This window comes from Kryptolebias marmoratus, linkage group LG12, assembly GCF_001649575.2.
Source record: "Kryptolebias marmoratus isolate JLee-2015 linkage group LG12, ASM164957v2, whole genome shotgun sequence".
NCBI lineage: Eukaryota > Metazoa > Chordata > Actinopteri > Cyprinodontiformes > Rivulidae > Kryptolebias > Kryptolebias marmoratus.
Window position 1 is genome coordinate 6,002,911 of NC_051441.1, and position 20,794 is coordinate 6,023,704.

At 37.7% G+C, this 20,794-nt stretch overlaps 1 protein-coding gene and 1 long non-coding RNA gene across 3 annotated transcripts in view; both read right to left on the reverse strand.

Annotated features, from left to right (window-relative positions):
- si:ch211-278a6.1 (SRC kinase signaling inhibitor 1) overlaps nucleotides 1-14,249 on the reverse strand; it is a 107,282-nt gene extending 93,033 nt beyond the window's left edge. For both annotated transcript variants that reach the window (XM_017433524.3, XM_037978784.1), the window contains exon 1: nucleotides 13,140-14,249. In XM_017433524.3, the coding sequence (XP_017289013.1) occupies nucleotides 13,140-13,215 (76 nt within the window). In that variant the 5' untranslated portion in view covers nucleotides 13,216-14,249. The remainder of the gene's footprint in view (nucleotides 1-13,139) is intronic.
- Nucleotides 14,250-14,265: 16 nt separating this feature from the next.
- LOC119617542 lies at nucleotides 14,266-20,496 on the reverse strand. The gene is made up of 3 exons (XR_005233870.1): nucleotides 20,338-20,496; nucleotides 17,267-17,361; nucleotides 14,266-15,189 (listed from the first exon to the last, which is right to left on the reverse strand). It is a non-coding gene; the product is annotated as an uncharacterized LOC119617542 (long non-coding RNA).
- Between the last annotated feature and the right edge of the window lie 298 nt (nucleotides 20,497-20,794).

A 20,794-nucleotide genomic window follows, 5' to 3' on the forward strand; every position in this document is an offset into this window, starting at 1 on the left:
TTAATGAAGCCTTCAAGAAAAACATATTTTAAAATCTGTGGATTTACATCTACAACTGATTGCCTTTTGGAGCAAACCTAGATCAAGATGGCTGCCACAGCCAGCTCATCTTAGAAAACACAAAAAATGCCTTTAATTTGGGTAATTTTAAAGATATGGACTTAAAATTTGGTATAGTTGTAGCTGAGAGTCATTCACAACTTGTACTTTGAGCCCAACATCTCACATGAAATTGTACATAATGGTTCAAGATTTTAACCAAAACAACTATAACGCCATAATTTCTAAAAATAAGATGATTTTAGTGTAAAACTCAGACATGAAAGGCAGTGGTTGATAAGCATTCCTTCAAGGAATGCTTGACTTTTAATTCACTTAAAGACATAATTTAGAATAATAATTTTTTTCCAGTATAGACTAGTTTATGTCTTGAATAAGGACTGAGGAGTCTAGCATTTTGGATCAGGTGACCACATAGACCACTTATTAAAGATTTTTGGGACAGAAGTGAGAAGAAAAAAAGTAAGCTAAAAGTGAAGCACGGTAGGCAGAAAGATGTGTGAAAGAAAAAAAAAATAGCCTTTTTATTAAACCTTCCGAGTTAAATTATTAACCATCTTTGCTTAAAAATATTTGCTGAAAAATCTAAAATCTAATGAAGTGACTGTTGCAGTTCTGGTAGATGTCCACACAAAAACTCTTTTTGGTGAGACCTTTCTCCTACAAAGCACTATTTGCATGCTGTGACTTTACGGTTTGTAGTTAACAGGCCTACACACCAAGCCAGAACAGAATACCAATGCAAAAAGGATCAGCTTCAAATAAAGATACTCCTCTTCATCTTTCTCCACTCCTCCGTTTATTGAGTTAGAGCGCATGCTAGAGAAATGCAAAACCACATAAGCCCAACAACTTTGTGTCCTCGACATTTCATTGCCATATTTGAGATTGATTATCTATAAGTCTTCATTATCACAAGTACCAAGCTGTAACAAAATGACTGGACAGTCAATGATAACCCAGTGAGCTGCAACGGATTTGTCAGGTTTGTGCTGAAGCACAGGGCTCGATCCACTTTAAGACATAACTTACTCAGCATTTGCAATCTAAGTGAGACAAAATGTAATTGTTGGTTTATTTTATACGGTGGACTATAAATACTCATGTTGAACACACATTATCTTTCATTTAAGCAATGACTTAAGCTATACCCAACAGTGAATTTTCTCTGCCTAAAATGTGGTTCCTCTGTTCTCACATTCACAGTCAACACATCACAGAAGGTGAGAAAAAAAAAGTTCGCAAAAACAACACAACCGAAGAGACGAAGCAATAAGAGAAATTTGATTCAAAAGGTTCTTTTCTGCAGCTGAGAAACAGAATGTCTTTTAATGAAACCAGCAAAATCCAAAATCCCCCCAGAGGGCACAATGCATTATTAATTCTTTGATGTTATGAATATTTCAGGCTTTGTTTCAGGATGAGAATCAATGAAATATCTGAGAGCAAGAAATGATTGATTTATGTTGGTAAAATGAGCTGATGTCAAGACATTGCGTGTCTAACCTGAACCAAACATTGTGCTGGAAGTAATCATACAGAGAACATCCATCCATCCAGCTATTTTTGTTACCAGCTTTTCCAGCAGTCACTGTGCAAGAGGCGGGGTAAACCCTGGACAGATCACAAGTCCGTCACAGGGACAGACAGACGAGACAAGCAACCACTTGTTCTCACACCGAGTGATGATTTCAAGTTACCATTTAACCTAACAGGCATGTTTTTGGTCTGTGGAAGGAAACCAAAGAAAAAATCCACACATGCACGCCTCCCTGCTCATCTTTTAAATCAAAATAATTTTTGATTTAAAAGAAAATCTGAAAATCAGTTTAGTTGCACTAATTTCTAACTTGCAAAATAATACAAAAAACAAATAGTAAAAAATAAAATAATTCATTTAAAAATTGTGATTTTACCATTTTATTATTTTTTTTATTTTTGCCATATAACCCACATCTACCCAATACTTTTTTTTTTTTAAATCTTGTGACTTATCTGATACCATCCTTTCAAGATCATCCGTCAGATTTTTTTTGTTGTTGTTGTTGCTGTTGTTGTTTTTAAGAAATGACATTTCTGGAAATATTCAGCTCAATGAACAAATATCAGGGAGGTCTGAATGACAGGCAAGAACCCATCTGTGTACACTTCTCCATCTCCAGAGCATCTGTTTGGCAGTAGGAGGAGGTGGGCTGAATTGGACGAGCTCTGCTGCCAAACCCTGAAGCTTTTCTTTGTAGCTTTGCAACTACTGACAGAATTCCTTTTGCCATCTAGAAGGTGGAGCTGATATTTTATCACGATGGCCTCTTGCCACCTCGGTAATGCTGAAAATTAAAAGTTGGATTACTGGACAGACGGCCGGCTCCAAGTTCCTGGCCAAACCAAAGCTCATCTGCCAAACCAAAAGGAGCAGCAATGTCACATTTGCATTTGTGAAGAGGATGAAATAGGATAAATAAATAAATAAATAAACACGAGCAAATGCAAAAATATGACTCCAACATAACCAGATTGCACAATCAGGACTGAAGCACTGTTATTTTTTCAAACACCTGGAAGATCAATTGTTTGATTTATGGCAGGATGCTCTAAACACACATGCGCAATAAAGCCTGGACATCAGCAAGGCAGGGTGGAGTTGTTAGTAGTGTGGTTAAATTGATCTCAGCAATGTTAGTTTTTGGGTTTTTTTCAAGAGGCAAAGTAAAGCAAATGCAAAAAAATATTGTCTGGATGGCTGCAGTGCAGGTGCCATTGTAGAGATGCTGATTTTCTATTGTTGAATCGAATAATTATGCAACATTTAACCTCAGAGAGCTTCACTTCTCATATTCACATTATCACTTGATTTCAGTCGGCTGCTTCACTGCACCTCCACAGCCTCAACAGCCGGCTCTGCGAGCTTCTGGTTTCCTAGTAACTGTAGGAGGAATGCAGTACTTGGAGAACAGAGGAGCTTCTCTACTCATCAGGTGTCTGACAGTTGGGTGCACGCATGCACTGATTTGTAAATAAATTCATGAGTATGCATGTATGCATATGATTTTCATATCTTTTTTCTTATCTTTTTATAGTGCTAGCAGCACAGAAGTAGGGATGGCACATAGTTTTAGTGTAGGCTATAGATTTCCTCTTTAGTGTCACAGGAAGGTTAAACTAACCAGTTTTACTAAAAAACGTGTCAAAATCGACTTGATTAACCATCTAATTTGATATCTATTTATATTCTCTCCTGAATTAATTTTAATTATCTTCATGCCAGTATTTTTAGATTGGCTGATTATAGACAAAATGACTAAGTTTAGTAAAAATGTGATTTGACTGATGGAGATTTTGGCTTTGATTGGCAAACTTTATCTGTATTTAAAGTATATTCAGGGAGCAAACAAATGACTGTTCACCAAACCTGACCTTTAGGATGGCCTCTTATTTGCATTTCAAACATTATAGGTCTCTCCAGGTAGGCTGCTCCAGTAACACTGATGTCTAAACATCCAACAGTTATCTGTAGCTTTGCCAGTCCTAAACCGTTCCTGCAAAGACCAGGTGGCATCAAAGTCTTCCTTTGAGTAGAACTCAGCAACAAGAACCAGTACTGATGGTAATCAGGATTTTAAATCACTAAGAAAAGGTGACTATGATGCAAAATTATAATTCTCATTATAAGAAGAAGCAGGCTTCCAATGTTCTTAAAACCATTTTCATACAATATGGATCCTAAATAAAATAACACAATTATGGGAACCGCTTACTTGACTAAATTATAGGTCCTTTATCAAATTTATAATTCAAGTTACCAGAAAACCTCCCGTTTAGAAATTACTGCTTAGTTAAGTTCTTCAACACAAAGACAGGTGTAACGGATGCCAGCACTGTGTTTTCATATCGGAAGTTTAGAAAGACGGATGGCAAGGATGTGGCACCAAAAACACCCATCTGAATCCCAATTTGTGATTTATTTACATATTTGATTGTTTAGTTATTTGTTTTGGAAGGAACAAAAGCATTTTGGTATAGATTAGGAAACAATTTGGCTCCAGAAAAAAAAGAAAACAGCAATCAGCCATGCCTGCCCATAGTTAACTATTATGTAGGAAAATGAAGATGCAGCAGCTGCTACCATCAGCTTACTGTAGACCACAATTTAGATTATTTGAGAAAATACAAACCAAGAATAAATATTTTTTAAATTTAAATTTTATAATTCAATATTAATACCTGACAATTTCCTGTCTATAAGTAGATATTAGGACAGTTTTTGGATTATCATTAGAATTTCTATAAAACATAACTGCAGTCATTAGTTGTATAACAACATAATGTCTAATAGGCAAAATTAGAGGAAAAAACTATGACAACCTTCAATCTTCTTTCTTCTGCAGGCTGAGTTCTGGTTTCTGCAGTGATTACCTCTGTGCACAGCCATCGACAGACCTTAAGTTATTGAACAAGGTCAAACATTAGAAAGCGAATCTCTGCAGCTGAAATTATAACCAATGAGTGACCCAGCAGCATCATCAGCAATAACTAAGCTGCAGACAATCCCAGACAAACAGATGTTAAAAGGAGCCATTTTTTCCCTCTCTACCCTTCAAGAAAAGATAGAAAAAAGAAAAAAAAAAAAACCTTCTCTGTTGCAAATCTAAGCTTATATCAGCACAAATGTCAGACAAAGCTGACCACACACGCAGGCAGCATCAGATGTACAAGAAGGTTGCAGGTTTGTTTTGGGCTGAAACAGGTCTGACCTTTTCATACGCTCTGCTTTAATACTTTATGGCAGTGGGTTTGGACTCATCCGTGAAATTCACACGCAACGTTTGTGAATGAAATGATGCAGGTACAGAGGACTCGATTTTTAAAGCTTGGCTGGATATTCCAGGTCTGTATCTGCTTCTCTGCCAGTTTCAATTCATTATTACACGTATATTAGTGGGCGATAACGTGGAAATTGGTTTCCTTGTGAGAAAGGTACCTCCTGGTGGGGAAAATGAGGAAGGAAATGAAAAGTGATCCACGAAGTTGCAGCAGAGTGTGGCCTTACTGCAGATATTTGCAACAACATGCAGAGGAGAGCATGCAAAGAGGAGGATATGGACAAACTGACCAGGATTTAAGAGATTAAGATGCTGAGAGTAAATGTTATGTAGGTTTAAAATTTAACTTAGGTGGAGCGAAGATGAAAATCTAAACTGCAGCCCATGCCTTTTAAAAAATACTGACATATTTTAGGCTTCAAGTCACAAAGTGATGCCAAATCTCTTGTTACAGTTTGATAAATCAACTTTTAGTCCAAAATTGAAGAAGAAGAGCAAAGAGGGAGATGGTTAAGAAGTCTACTGAGACCAGAACCAGAATGAGATGAAGGAAATTTGGATCCAGTTAGAAGCAGAAGGAGGATAATCTGCCCAGAATCATCAGAGCAGCTCCTGCTTTGTATTCCTGCCTGAGCGTCTTTAAAATGAAAATCAGAAGCAATTGGAGAGGAACGTAGGAGGAAATAGTTTGGGAGGAGGAAAAACTTCTGCTCACACATCACTAATGCCACCTCTTTATTTCCTGTAATTCTTCCAAACTATACTTTTCCTCTCTTTCTTCTGGAAAGTTTTTCTTAGTTATAGTTGTTTCCCTTTTTAAGTTTCTAATGCTTCACAGTTCTGCAGTCCTCTTTGTACAAAAACAACCCAGAAATGAGTACTTGGCCCAAAACCAGAAGATCATTTAGGGCCTCTCTGTCGCCTTTCAGTCCAGAGTTTTAAACTGAAAACAATTGTTGAGAAATGATAGTTGTAGCCATTTCAGTCAAACTTTGAAAGTAATGTTATGTGCCATATTGTCCGTATGTGTTGTGAACAACTCTCAGCTACTACCACGTGAAATCTTAGCTGAATATCTACAAAATGTACTGAGTTATAGACATTTTTGTGTTGGCTAATGTTGATTAGCTGTGGCAGACATTTTGAACTGGATTGACTTCAACGATGAATCAGTTGCAGATGTACATCCAATGATTAGTTCCTAAAAGTTTCATTAAAATCTGTCCAGTGGGTTATCAGATATTTTGCAGACAGACAGAAAAATGAATGTCAAGATTTTAAACAAAGATCTTATGTAATCTGTTAGCGCTTTGAATAAGTGGTGAGGATTAGTGTCATCTTGAATAGGGTTGATTTGCCTTTGGAGGTGGATGGTAAACTCAGATTGGCTCTCCCTTCTCTGAGTACACTTGGCATAATTAAAAATTAACTTTACTTCCTTTTAACTCTTTTACCACTTACACCTTATCCTTAATGTTTGACGAAAACAACGAAATGTCAGTGAAACCAAACAACCTTGTGGGAAGGAGAACAGCGCAAGCTGATCTCTTGTGTTTAAACTACTGCAGATGTGTCTGAAACTGACACCATGTGCCCCATATTGCAAACAGAGTGCACGCAATTTGCTATTTCTGGTAAAACAAAACACCAGGTGAGATTCATGCGAGTGTCAAATCTGAGAGAAAAAGCTGTGGTTGTAGTAGAAGGTACAAATATGCTGTCTGGCACACAAACCTATTAGTGTCCTCAAACAGCTAATTTTTTTTTAGCAATTCTTTCTATTTTGTGAATAACAGAATAAGCTGCACATTGAAATTATGTAACCATATTAAACTAACCAAATCACAGTTTTCTAAATAACATAGTACTCAAGCATCAGTAAGAAAAACCAACTAAATACTGAAGCTGTAGCCGATCTGTTCTACTAGATTGCCATAAATTGCACACGTCTAATAATATGACTTGGGAGTGGCTTAATATTGTCTTGGGAATTGTATTTAATTTTCTTTGCTTTACTGGGGTTTGCATGAGGGAAGAAAAGCAATTAAGAAGTCAAGTGATACCTAAATGATGAAACAGACTGACTCACTCAGACAGAAGATGTGAATTAAATCTCAAAGGCGAAACCACAACAAATAAACAAGACATTTTAACAATGTTGAGGTAAAAATCACAATTAGTACTGGCGTTAAAGCATCCCTGCAGGACTGCTTTACATTTATGCTTTTACAGGCTAAAACAACTCATTAAAAAAGCAAAGTCATGCCTCTTATTTAAAGAGTGGGTGATACCGTCTACTGCACAGATTGTTGTCTAAAAGTGTCAGAAATTATGTTTCTTCCTGATTTAGGTACTTGCATTTATAGAGGACTGGCTTCAGCACATCACAATTTATGTGCCAGTTTAAAAGAAATCACACACAAAAACAAATGTACACACCTTTTAAAGACTCAGCTGGCCACAGACATGCTTTCAAAATTGACATCTTCATTCAGTCGTTGCACACCGGGAGAAAACAAATGAGTAAGAAGTCACTGCTGTCTTTACAACCCCTGACAGAGGGATTGCTGCGGATGCTGTCAATCAGTTTACTGATTGCCACAGGCTGGGTGGATAATGAAAGCAAGTCTGACAAAGATGCAGCCTCACACATGTAAATAAGTTAAAATGTGACTTCTTTCTGGCAAAATTCAGAAACTAAAATAAAAAATCTCAAAAGTGTAAAATGTGCTCATTAATCAATGCAAATAAGTTGAGTTCTGAGATAAAATGACAGCCTTTGACTAAATCTGAATATTTACCTCATTATCTCCTCGGGTTTCAGTCATTGATCTGCACAGGAAAACACAGATGCTGCTTTCAAATAAGGTATTTTAATTACTTGTAGGCTGAATTTTTATAAATAGCCAACAAATCGAAAACTAATTTTCAATAAACAGCCAATTAGTGGTATTATAATTACCATGCCATAACAAAACAATACTACTTGCAATCATGCTTTTTTTTCTTCCCACAGAAGCACAAAGAACCCTTCTAACAACTTGGCCTTACTACAAAAACATCCTTTACATATAACACTTTGTTTTTAATAACTTAGTGACCAGAACTTTTATAAGCAACAAGATTTTTTTTCTTTTAATTGTATCACTACAGAGGAAATACAGTTTTATAAGCAAGGAACATCTTGACAAAAATGTAGGTAAATATTGTCCTCAAACAACGCAAGTGTTTGAAGACTGTCTTACAAGTTTCTACGGAGTCATACGGAGTCTATCTGGTCTTTTCCAGATTACAGTAAATTAGCTGCAGCCACATTAGCACCAATGGAGAAAATGAAGTGGAGACTGCACCATTCAACATGATTAGTATACAGAGTTCACCAGCTGACAGAAAGTGATTATACCCCTGCAAAGGACAACAGCTGGAGGGCAATAATGCACCTTTATTTGTGTTAGTACACAGATAGGGATCCAAAGGTTTATATTGATTCTGTCATACAAAGTCTGCCAACAACACAATAATTTAGTATCAGCTGATCAACAAATGCCCTAGAAGGACATTTGTTTATTTAAAAATGTCTGAGTCTGCCGATAGCAAAAATTGATGAGAGGGGAAATCATGGAGGATGTTACAGAGCAACAAAGTCCACATTTAGCATCTCAATGTCACAAGACTACATGTACCTGCATTGGTCTCCACAATGCAAAGCATTGCAGCTTCACTGAACTGGTTTACAAATTGTCTGATGACACCTATCAAACTGTTTCCCATACAAACACAATTTATATTTCACCAGATGACAATGTGAATATTCAGTGTGCTGCAACATTAATGACAAAGATTCTGCATCTTTTTTTAAACCTAATAAGATTATGTAGAGCAGCGTGCATGTGACAAGATGAGAACTTCAGTACAACTCGTAAGTAATAAAATGTGTAATGTGTTTAGATGTTCACTGTCTTGCTACATGGCATTAGGGACATTTGACATTTCAGAACATGACAACACACAAGTTCACACAAGCCTCTACAGAGGAAGGAGAGGAAGAAGAAGAGCCTAGTCCTCCATTTTCAATCCTAAACAGCCCAGTTTGAGATTGAACCTAAATTGTGAAAAATGTGACCAAAGATTATGTAAAAAAATATAAAGACAAAGTCACACGTACTGTAGTATTTGGTAAAAGTTTAGGTATTGATGTTACAAAGCATGTTAACACGTTGGTTAAAAATGCTGATGTGTTTACTGCCCTACATAAAACAGCCTTGAGATACAAGCTCATCTCACAACATATAACCAAAGATGTTGAGCATGTGTACAACAAATGTACCCGTTCATCCATTTTCTTTACCCACTTTTCCCACGTAGTGCCTTGCATATCTCCAGCAGTTGTTGTGAGAGAGGCAAGGTACACCCTGGACAGGTCACCAGTCCATCACTGGGTCACATAGAGACAAGTAAGGCAACCATTCATGCTCTCACTCACACCCGATTACCAGTTAACCTAACAAGCATGTTTTTGGTCAATGGGAGGAAACTGGAGTTCCCAGAAAAAAACCCTCATGTGCACTAGAGACACAGAAAGGCCCCAGCTGGGTTGTGAACCTGCAGCCTTTTCCTGTGAGGCAACAGCTCTAACCATTGTCACCGGCAAACATATCTGTTACACGTTTTCTGGCAGAACTGGGCTCCATTTCAGAGAAATGTAGTAAACCTTGAAAACAGGAAAAAAATAAAAATAAAAAAACTTGAAACAGGAGATATTTGTTCAAGCAGAATTATTCTGTATAAAAACCTAAACAATAACAGAAGATTCAAGATTGCTTAGTTTGTTGCCAAGTAAATATACAAATGCACCGCACAACAACGAGGAATTTGTTTCAGCTTTTGGTGCAAACAGGCATTAAACTATAAAAGCAAGCAACAACAAGAAGCAATGCAAATTTACACCAGGGCTACAACTAAATATAAGAAAATACAAATTACTAAAATAATAAAATAAATGTATAACATAATAAATATTTTTTTATAAATTGTCACATTATAAATGTTATTGTTTCCTATGGTTGTGGAAGGCACTGATTAAAAAAAAAAATGTCATCCTGCACTTTAAACCCAGTTGGGGTTTTTTTTTTTTTTTGCATTATTAAACAAAAATTAACATGTTTATAGATAAACACATTTTCAATTTTCTTTGAACTTTTCGAAGAGGTGCACTGATTAAGAAACAGTTTCAAATACCTCAACTCATTATATCCTCCAATGCAGAGGACAAATACAGACACATAGGATTCGCTGAAATTAGTTTTCCACAAGGCAATACAAAATTAGCAAGTCTGGTGCTCATTTTGACACAATTAATGAGGTTATAACAAGAAATACTTGTTTTGTTTGTTTGCTTTGCAGAAAGATTACATTATTTCTGGGTACATAAATAATGTACCCACCTGTATCTACTCCTCTGGTGGTCGTAAAATTGTGTAAAAAAATGGCAAAACTGTTTTTTCTGCTTTTTTTCTTTCTACTTTGAAAACAATATAAATCATGTGAATAACAGTATTTTCATAGACTAAAGTTTACCAAATCTCTTATGTTTCACTGGCTTTTTCCCCCCTTTACATCAATATGATGGATAAATAATTGGGACATTCATTATCTGACAGTGTCCACGTAATTTATAGTAACAAAACATATCAGTTTTTGAAATGAAAATGTCAAAATAAATACAGTAATGTTTCTTTACAAATCATTTAAAGCTTTGAGAAGCTTGTTGCAATGTTTGCCTAATTTATAAAACATGAAACTACACTAATGGCCAGTATTACACAGCCCATTGTTGTTTAAACTCTAATGAACAGCATTGTGGCATGGAGAAAAAAAAGATCTGTGATAAATGCATGTAATATTTAAAACCTTGAATCATCAATGACCTTGAGAGCTTATTAGTGTGCTTACCACTGCAGCCATGAGAGACTAAATGCCACAGATCCCCAGCGTAAAAACAGAAATCATTAAGATTTTGATCTTTCTCAATGATTTTTTTTCAGGAATTCCTGCAGAGTACAAGGTAATACAAAGACTCTACAAGATGTGAAGGTGTTTTCAAAAGATAAATTATTTCTCAGAACAATTATAATCTGATGACCCATCACTCAATCAGTATACAGTAACCAAATGTTGCATGGAAATTTTCATATATCACATTTTATTGTAAAGTACACATGCGTGAACTCAGGTCTGTGCATTTTCATCTTGCAGTGACAAAGACAAGATTGAAGCCTAAACAGCATTTTGGTTCGAGTCAAATATTTTTTTCATCATACAATCACTGAGCTATAAGCCTCTTTTGCAGAGAAGAGGCTGTGACCCAAAATGTGTTGAGTCTGAATACTATCTTCGTATTTTGTTTATCCGATTTACTTTCACATCAGTTCAAGCGTGGTTCTTCTATTCCCAGTAGGGTCAATTACTTCAGAAATGCCCTTAAAACATGCAACTCCTCAGCCATAAAACATTGCATCATCATTAGCCAATCACAAGGCAGCACTCATAGAGCTTTGTGTGGCACAGACCTAGGGAATAAGCAGGTGGGGTAAGTACAAAACTGTGACTGCACATTCATTATGAGATCAGCTGTGTGCTGCTGTCCATAAAGAGGTGCCTAAAAGCCTAGACAGACAGTTTGGTAATGAGCAAACATTTCCACCTGGAACTCATATTACATGTGGTGTGATCCAGCATAAACAGACTTCAACAAAGGCAAGGACATAATGTGGTTTAAGTGAGGCTGTGTCCCAGTATCTTACATAAATATCTGACAGCGATAATGATAATGATATGACCTGATGCAGTCCACCTGTGTTTGCTTTCAAAATAAAACATTAAATAATGGAAACAGACCAGCTACACAGATGGGTGAAATAAATATGATCATTTAGTTCAAGTCTTTATGATTTATATTTATTTTGGAAATATAAAATCTGTGTTTTTGTATTGTCAGATCAATTTATGATAGAAATTACCTAATTAGCTAATAGATTTAGAGGTTTTTCTTTCCACACTATACCCAGTCAGCTAAATGTGCTGTAAACGTTGCTGGCATCAAAGTGAAGACAGAAATGTTCCATCCGGTTCCAATTACATCACTTCAGCCAAGAGGTCTCCATCACCCTATCTTCAGCTTTGCCATGTTTCCCGTCCCTCTTTCATGCACTATAACATCACTTGAGCATGCAGGCTGACAGCATCTCAGCCACTGCAGGCCCCTCAAAGGCATGAATCTGCCTCTGCCTCGCTAAAGAGGATCAGAAGGTAGACAGACATGCAAGCTGACATAAACCTCAGCTGAACATGCTAGGTGGAACAAGGATGGATCAAACTAACAGGATCTACAGCCTCTGCACAATGGCAACCTTATTATAAGCAGCAGGCCAACACTGAGCTTAATGCTCGACTTTGCTTAATCTAATCTTTATGGTTTAGTCAAATAAGCTTAGAAAGTTGCTTATATTTGGAGTTGCAGGAAGTAGGGAAAGTCTTACAACCAAATGCAAATGCTACACTTCTTTACTCACCACATTTGGAAAGCTAAGTCTGGTTTGATAAATTACCACCTTGTTGGTGGCTTGAATGCAATTAGATTGGTCCTTGGCGGCGTTATGTTCAATTAGTGCTTTTCACTGCCGGCAACGGTAATGATGGTGCTGAATACTACAGGTCAAAACTATTAAATATCTTTTGTTTCAGCAAATTATTTGAAACAGCTGTGCTTCTCTAGAAAAGAACAGGCAGCCAAATCTATTGTCCACATTTTTGAGAATAAAGACCCCCATGGGTGCATATTGAGACTAATCCGTGTCAATCCCCCTAAATAAGACAGACTATAGACAACAGCAAGAAAAAGCTTTCTAGTAAAAGAGGAAGAAAAAAAAAAGACTAATGTCTGCAGCTTATCTTCGTCTTAACCTGAGCCTGAAACAGATTTTCTTTGAGTTTAAAAATACAAAAGAAACTGACAAAATAATTAAAATACAAGCTTTTTTTCTCCTTTAGGTGGGGGGGGTCATTTGCGAAACATTGGAGCCAAAAATAATTTAAAAAGACAAGATAAGCTGATAAATATTCAATATCAAACAGATTAAACCTTCAAGCAAACAAGTTGATTCTACCTCTGAACTCTTCACTTCAAAAACCTCAAAATTATGAGCAGATGTAAACATTCAGAACTGCTGCTGGAATCAGGACTTCTGCATCAGAACTTACCGGTAAATCTACGGGTAAACCATTTTTTTATCTTCTGTTCTTTTGAACCTCCTTTCATTCTTTCCCCGTCTTTCATTTCGTCTCTCTGTTGTCTTGCTTCCCTTTTAGCCAGCAGCTACCAGACTGTCCCTTGGTGCGAGGCAAGCAAGGGATGAAGAGGAGGGGAGGAAGAAAAGGTGAGGGAGAGTGAAAAGTAAGAGAGGGAAATTAATGTGGATGAATTCCCTGAGCTGTGTGATGCTGCCCTCCCTCTCTATGAAGAGTGTTTATTCTTTTATCTTCCTTTCCAGTAATTACATCTTTGCATCTCGTTTGTGGATATTTACCTTTCATTTGTCATGTGAGGTATGTTTAAACATGACTTAAGAATATTCTCTGAGATTCTTACTTTCTTGAATCCAATGCTTTTGTCAAATCATTATTTTATTCTCATTTCTAATATTTTGCTTTCCAGGAATCATTTTCAACCAGCTTGTTTAATCTTAGAAAACTTTCTACTTTACAGAAGAGGCTGTAAACAAAGATGAAGAAGATTATAAGAAAGATAAAGATTAAAGGAAAGATAAAAAAGTGGGATTTAGTTCCCCAAGGAAAAAGCAAGAGCATTGCATTAGGGAGCTGACCCTCCCGCTCATCCTTTAAAAACACTAATTCACGTTCACCCAAGACAAAACCCAATTCCCTTATTAATTTGTCATTACATCTACCACTGTTTTTGGTCCTTTTCATCTTTGCTTTCTGTCTCTATCTTTTAGATGCTCACACATCTCAGAGCGCCTTAAATCCCAGAGGTCGTCCATGTGGTTGTCAGCAGCAGCTGCAACCACAACACAATCCCACTCCTGAACACACACAACAAGAATCTGTCACTACTCACTTTTCTCTTGCGCACACACACACACAGTCACACCCACCAACACCACCTGCTTCACTGATGCTTCTTCTGCTGTACACCAGCCCCCTCCCATTTGTTGCTGTTCCCAGACATGGAGCCTCCACCCAGCATTTCAGCACCTTCGCTTCACAAAGCAGCCTCACTCCCAGATTCTTATTTACTAACACACTACCTGATGCCACCTCACAGCATCACACTCCTAAAGAAATGCCTCTCTCCGCGAGCCCTCAACCCAGCCCCCCCACCCTCCTCATCCCCGGCTTCCACAGTGGAACAGGAGGACAGCCAGCTGGTTGGCTGGAAAACAACCAAGAAAAAAAAAACTGCTACACAAGCATGCATAAAGATAAGGTTGACATGCCTTGGGATGGTGCATTGCCCATGCTGCGACACGAACGGCTGCAGCTGAAAGTGATCGCGTTTCCTGTTCCCCCTCCTCTTTTTTCCTCTCTACTCCTCCCTCCTTCGTTTCCTCGCGTTCTCTTCTTCACAAAGCGCTGTGTCTCTCCTTCCTTGTGCCGGTCCCCGTGCTCCTATTCGCTCCTCGCCTTCAACCGTCCTCCTTCCCTTTGTCTCACTCCAGCTTTCTCTTGCCTCCGCTGGAACCTCCTTCTCGAGGTGGCTATGGTCCAGCAGCAGTGGTTTTGACAGCACTGCGCGTGCGTGGCCACGAGCACGTGTGTGTGTGCCTGTAAGTGTGCGATGAGGGAGAGGTTGGGTGGGAGAGCCTTTGCTGTGCGCGTGTGTGTGTGTGAAGAGAAAGTGAAAAAGCGATGGGCAGACTCTTCAGCAGTTTTAGCTTTGGAAGACTGTGCATGCCGGTGCAGGGATGCTCAGCACACAGCGGAAAATGAGGCAAATTTTTTTGCCAAGGATAAATTTACTCTCCCTCACCCACTATCTCACTTGCTTCCTCGTGCCTTATTTCCTCCTTGGTACACATTATACTCCCTCTCCTCTTAAAGACACAGGCAGTGCACTGCATTGCTGCATGCCTAAGGCACAGCTCATGATACGGTGATAGAGGGGAGTCCAGGGACACAGTCCTTTATGGGGCTCCTTGGCTGAGCTTTCAGATATGTGGGAGGAAAACTGCCTAAAGCATCTATTTTACCACTAATGGACATCTGGATCAGAGAAGGCTGAGTTGGTGATCTGAGGAAAAAAAGGGGAGTGAAAGAGAGAAATGTCTTGTTGTGACAAAAGCAGTTAATGATGAAGCTGTGCTGGTTCAAAGGTGAGGGCATAGTTGATTAACACAGCAACAAGACATCCAGTGAGAATGATGCCACATGAGAGCAACCACAACATCACTGTAGCTTGCAGCTTTTTCTTGTCGGATGTTTATTTGCAACCATAAATTATTTCCCATCTGGATCCTGCCAACTATCACCCTGTGTCACCAACAGTCAGAGTCCAGAACGAGAACAGAATTCCTTCTGTGACTGAAAAGTACCTCAAAACAAAAAGAAATCATTGCTGATGCGAATCATGTATAAAATTGTGCCTGATGGTGGACAAACAGACAAAAAAAACAATCCTACAAGCTGAATAAAGAAAACAAATGCAGTGAAAAGGAGTTTTAGATGAGAAAGACTTGCAGAGTCCAATTTTATTCTGACATACCACCACTTTATGAAATGGTCCATGCTTATATAGTGCCTTTTTAACCTCAGCTAGGTTCAACAAAGCGTTTTACACTGTGCTTCTCATTAATCCATTCATTCACAGCATTTTCTGTCAGGACTGCTTGGTGTCAGGCTGTACCACAGTGCCTTTCCACATGCAGGGTCATTGGACTGAAAAGGAATATTTAAAGCCAAGCTACAGCAGTCTTCTTGTCTTCAGCAAGTTATTTTTATGCCTGAACCTAATCAGTGAGTGAGGAACAATAAATGATTTCTTTCAGTGTAAAGTTGTGACTTTAAAGTGGAAAAAACTCTGCAAACTTCCAATCCACAGAAATAAAAGTTGTTAGTGTGTACATCTATATTTTACTCTATACAACAGCAACACTTTTTTTCATTTATCTATACCATACTGTATTTATATGGTACCCTGATTTCTTCCAAGGCGCCAGCTTTTCTTGTAAATTTTTAAAGTCGTTTTGATCAATATTTCTTCAGGTTTTCTGAAGGTTTTCAAGAGATTTTCTTTTGACTTCAGCTGTGTTTTCACTCGCTTTCTGTCCAGTCCTTGTATGTGACCATGGTGGCATATTGGGCAGTCTGTGCTTACAAATAGGAAAGTAGAGGACAAAAGAAGTGGTAGGGTTAAAGAAATGCATACAGATGACGAATATTTAAAATCTATGTCATAAACGATTAGGGTGAAAAATCCAGCAAAAACAGAAATACATCATCTTTCAGTTGATCACCAGTTTTCAGTTCCCAAACTAGGTCTTTTTTGATATTTTTCATGAATTTAACAAAAGATATGGAAACAAATTGTTTCATTGTGATAAGCTGCTAGTAGCAAAATGCCTAATGATTCAATTTAAAATATTTTTTTTTCACAACACTGATTCATCTTTTGAGCCTAGGGGCCTTTTAAAGCCTGAGTGATTCATATGTCAAACTTAAATATTAAAATAGTCAAGTACTAGACTGAAAATGAGTGAAAAAGCAGCCAAAGATCAAGACCTTCAGAAAGCCTGAAGTAGTATTATTCAAGACACTTCAAAAGATTAAAGTCTGGCTCCTTTGAGGTAAAATATAAAGAAATGAGGCATTCTTTAAGACTTCTGCACACTGTACATGGGCAGATGTGTGTACTATCAATAAAGTCTGCAGAAAACCCCCACATTTACAACTAACTGCTATCAAGACATTGACACAAAGCTTCAAACACACCCTCTAATGATTCTGACATTTCCGTTACGCAGACCCAGCTGGACTTAAACATACCATTTCATGCAGAAGGTACATTAACCATTTAGAGGGGATTCGATTATCCTCAAGGAAGACCTGCTTTCATTTTCAAATATGGCCTTGGCTGGTGCGTTCATGGCGCCAGCACCAAGGACACAGACTGCATGTCTCAGTGAAGCTAATAGCTTTGATAAATTAGTATTTGACACCCTGGGAATGAGAACAGGTTGTCCTTAGCTATAACAGCTAAAAGGTATCCGTGAATTAGGAAGTTAAGAGAGTGGAGAGACAGGCAGAGAATAGAAGGTTTCTTCAGTGATGAGAATGATGAATAATATATGATCAAGCTGCTTGTGACTTACACAGCACACTGGAATATCTGCCATGTCCAGCTGGTTCGCAGGCTCTGAGAAGGAGCGCATCAGACCCCCTGACCTGAAATCAGGATGGCAAAGCCCTGCAAAAGCAAACATTACAACTAAAAGTTAGGGCAAAAGACATTCACAAGACTTTTTACATGATGACAGCTTTAAAAACATAAACAAAACACAAAACTTGAACACCGTGACAATATCCGTCTCAAAAACACTAATGGCTAAGGTTAAAATTAAAATTGCAAGTACAAAACCAAATAATATATTATAGTTCTGGGTGTATTTTCTAGGTTTTTATACCATTGTGACAAATGATACTTAAATATGAGGGCTTACTTAAATCAAATTTTTGGATTTTGTCACTTTCATGTGATAAATATAATGTTCACATGAACGTTTCATTTATCATCTGCCACATTTATAAAACATTAAAACTAAAAGCCTAGCATTCCACAAAGTTATCACCCACCAGCTTTCATGCCAGAATTTCAGAGAAAAAAATCAAGAGACAGCGTTCTAGCTGTTCTGGTCAAACGCTGTAAATGGCAGTATGCACGATCTCATGAAATACTGCGAGATCTGTTCGTGCTCAGAATGTGTTGAGGATGACAGTCATCTGCCATAACACCAAATTTAGCTCATTGTCTGTAAAACTGACTGAGTTATGGCCATTTATGTGTTGGCTAAGATCAATTTACTGTGGTGGACATCTTGAATTGGGTGAACTTTAAAAGTTAACAAGTTGTAGATGTACACTTAATAGTTACTTTGAGGGTTTTACTAAAATCTGTTCAGTGGTTCATGAAATATTTTGTTAACAGGCAACCAGGGTTGACACCATTAGTTAATCCCAAAGTTTAAAGCAAAGATGTGCAATGTGTAGCACGTGGAGGATGACTCTCAGCTACTACCACTCCATGTTTTAGCTTCATAACTGTTAACATGGCTGAGTTGTAGCCATTTTTGTGTTTACTAGGTTTGCTTAGCGGTGTTAGCCATATGGAAAGGGGTTGACTTCAAAAGTTGATCAGTTGTACATAAAAACCCAATCATTACTTTCTGAAAGTTTCATTAAAATCCATCAACTGGTTTGTGAGATATTTTGCTAACGCTACAGAAAAACAAACACACACAGGAAACGGGCATTATTGCCTTCATCTACAGCAGTGGGCGATAAAAGTGCTGCAGTAGGTTTATCAGACAAAATGCACTGCAGTTCACATACTAAGTTGATTGCACTCATCATTTAAAAAAAAAGATTAGTGAAATTGAGTAGGGCTGCTGTTTTTCTGCTCATTGCTGAGGGGAAACCTGCTGAGTAAGTAGTTTTGAGGAGTTGATGAGGACACTTTGCCACAGTTTCTCCTGTTTTATTTTTGGCTTTGGAGCGGCGCATATTGCAGGGTGAGTTATCAAGATGCTCAAGCTAATACAGACTTTAATTTTTCATTTTACTAGTTTTAATTCCACATTCCTGGAAGAAAGTCTAGGTTGTCCCTGAGGGGACGATGGAGCCCATTTTGCCCTGGTTTGTCCTCCTTCCTTCTCCATCTCAGCTGCGTGAGCTCATCGACCTAGAAACCCTTTAACAAATTCTCGGCTACAATAGATCTGCCCTCGCTTCAGTGCAGTCTGGCTATCTAAGGTTATAAAAGGAGGTTAGGGGAGCCATAAGTGACAGTATGACTTGGATATAAGAACACAGGTTAGGGGACAGAGGTGTTCTTTCTGTATAAATGAAAAGGGAACTTTCACTGCAGATAAATCACGTAAACTCAAAATACACAAAGCAATGCACATAGATTCATATTATTGCAAGCTTCATTTCAGACCACAAACACCCCATAAACATGCAGATCCTCTGGATTTAGAAATAATGGTTTTGGAAGTAGGAAGAAGATATAAATATTCACATTAACGAAACTCAGTTCTCTTCATTGGAGTCTTAGCTTAGACTGACACTTCAAAAATCATGAGAAAAACTTTTTTTTTCTTGCTATTTAAAAATCTGGAGTTCCATGCTGTTATTGTACTCACATCACTTGTCCTTGTGGAAAGACATAAAGAGGTGATGTCCACTGGAGTCAATGACCCAGATTCAGTCACAGGGAACAACAGTGAACGGCTGCCAGGAGCAGCTTCAGCTCCAGGTTCTAACAGCAGGTAATGCACGGTCCAGAAAGGTGGAACTGTTCACAAGAGTCACTTTAGACCACTGGGATATACACGGTGATTCAATTATATCCTGGCTCTAAAGAGTGTTAGACCTTTTAAAACAGACTAATTAGGTAATTAATTAAAGGCCTAGCACTCCCTAAAGGAATGCATATTGCCTGCGGTCTTTCATGCCAGAGTCATAGACTAAGATTATCTTTTGTTGACAAGTAACAGAGTTTGAAAATTACATTATGCACAATTTCATGTGATATCACGAGATGTCACTCAAAATGTGTGTTGTGGATGACTCTCAGCGACTACCATACCAAGTTTTAGCTCAGTATTAAATAGAATTAATAGGTTGTAAAGGTACATACTATTATTGTTTCCTGGAGGATTCGTTAAAATCCATCCTGTGAGTCATCGCTAACAGGACAGAAACAGAAAACCTACCACTTAAAGAAAAAAAAATGTACATCTGCTCTTTAAATCTATTTTAGAACAAAAATTTATATTTAAAAGGTGGAAACAGTTTTGGTTTTTTATTCCAATAACATTAAATATGACAACTGAGAACCAGAAGATGACCAAAACTGGCAATTGGAACAACAGAATTCAAATATTAAATCATTTTTAACTAACTACAAAAGTTTGAAAGCTGGTTTGAAAGCCATTCCAGACCCTCGAAAAAAAGTTTCTTTGAGTAATGAATGATTTTTTCGGAAAAACAGAACTAGTATATAGTTTTAAACAGCTTTTAGTGGGAATTATTTGTTTTATTTACCGGTGACGTAAATAAACAACATATTTCATATGCTACATATAATGATACATAATATAATGTATGAAATATTGCATATTACTATGTGGCTAGCGAGCTAGCAACAACAGAAAACACTTACCAAAATGATCCAAATAGTCAACTTTTTGGTTTGAAAGCAAGTCGAAACAAGGAAAAAATTCTAACGAGTAATAAAACAAAATATAACGTTTGAATTCAGTCCTGTAAGCCCACTTTACTGTCTGCACTCTAATTACCGTAATTAGACAGGTGCGCTTGATTTTACGTCACAGTGCGCGCAGGTGCTGCGTCAAGGTAAGTATTCCCGCGAGAATTTGTTCCCGCAGTCTCGGGAGCGCGCACAGAGCAGGAAAAGCGGATCTAAATGAGTGCGGATCGACTTTAAATCTCAAAATAGTTGCACGTTTTCATTTATTTGTGTTATTGTATCGTGATTCTTTCTTTTTATCCATTTTGAGTTAAATCAATTCACTTCCGGTTGCTGCTGTTGTCTGTTGACGCCTTTTAGTTTCCTCATTATTTTGTCTTTACCCAAATTAAAGACGTATCTGTTTTGT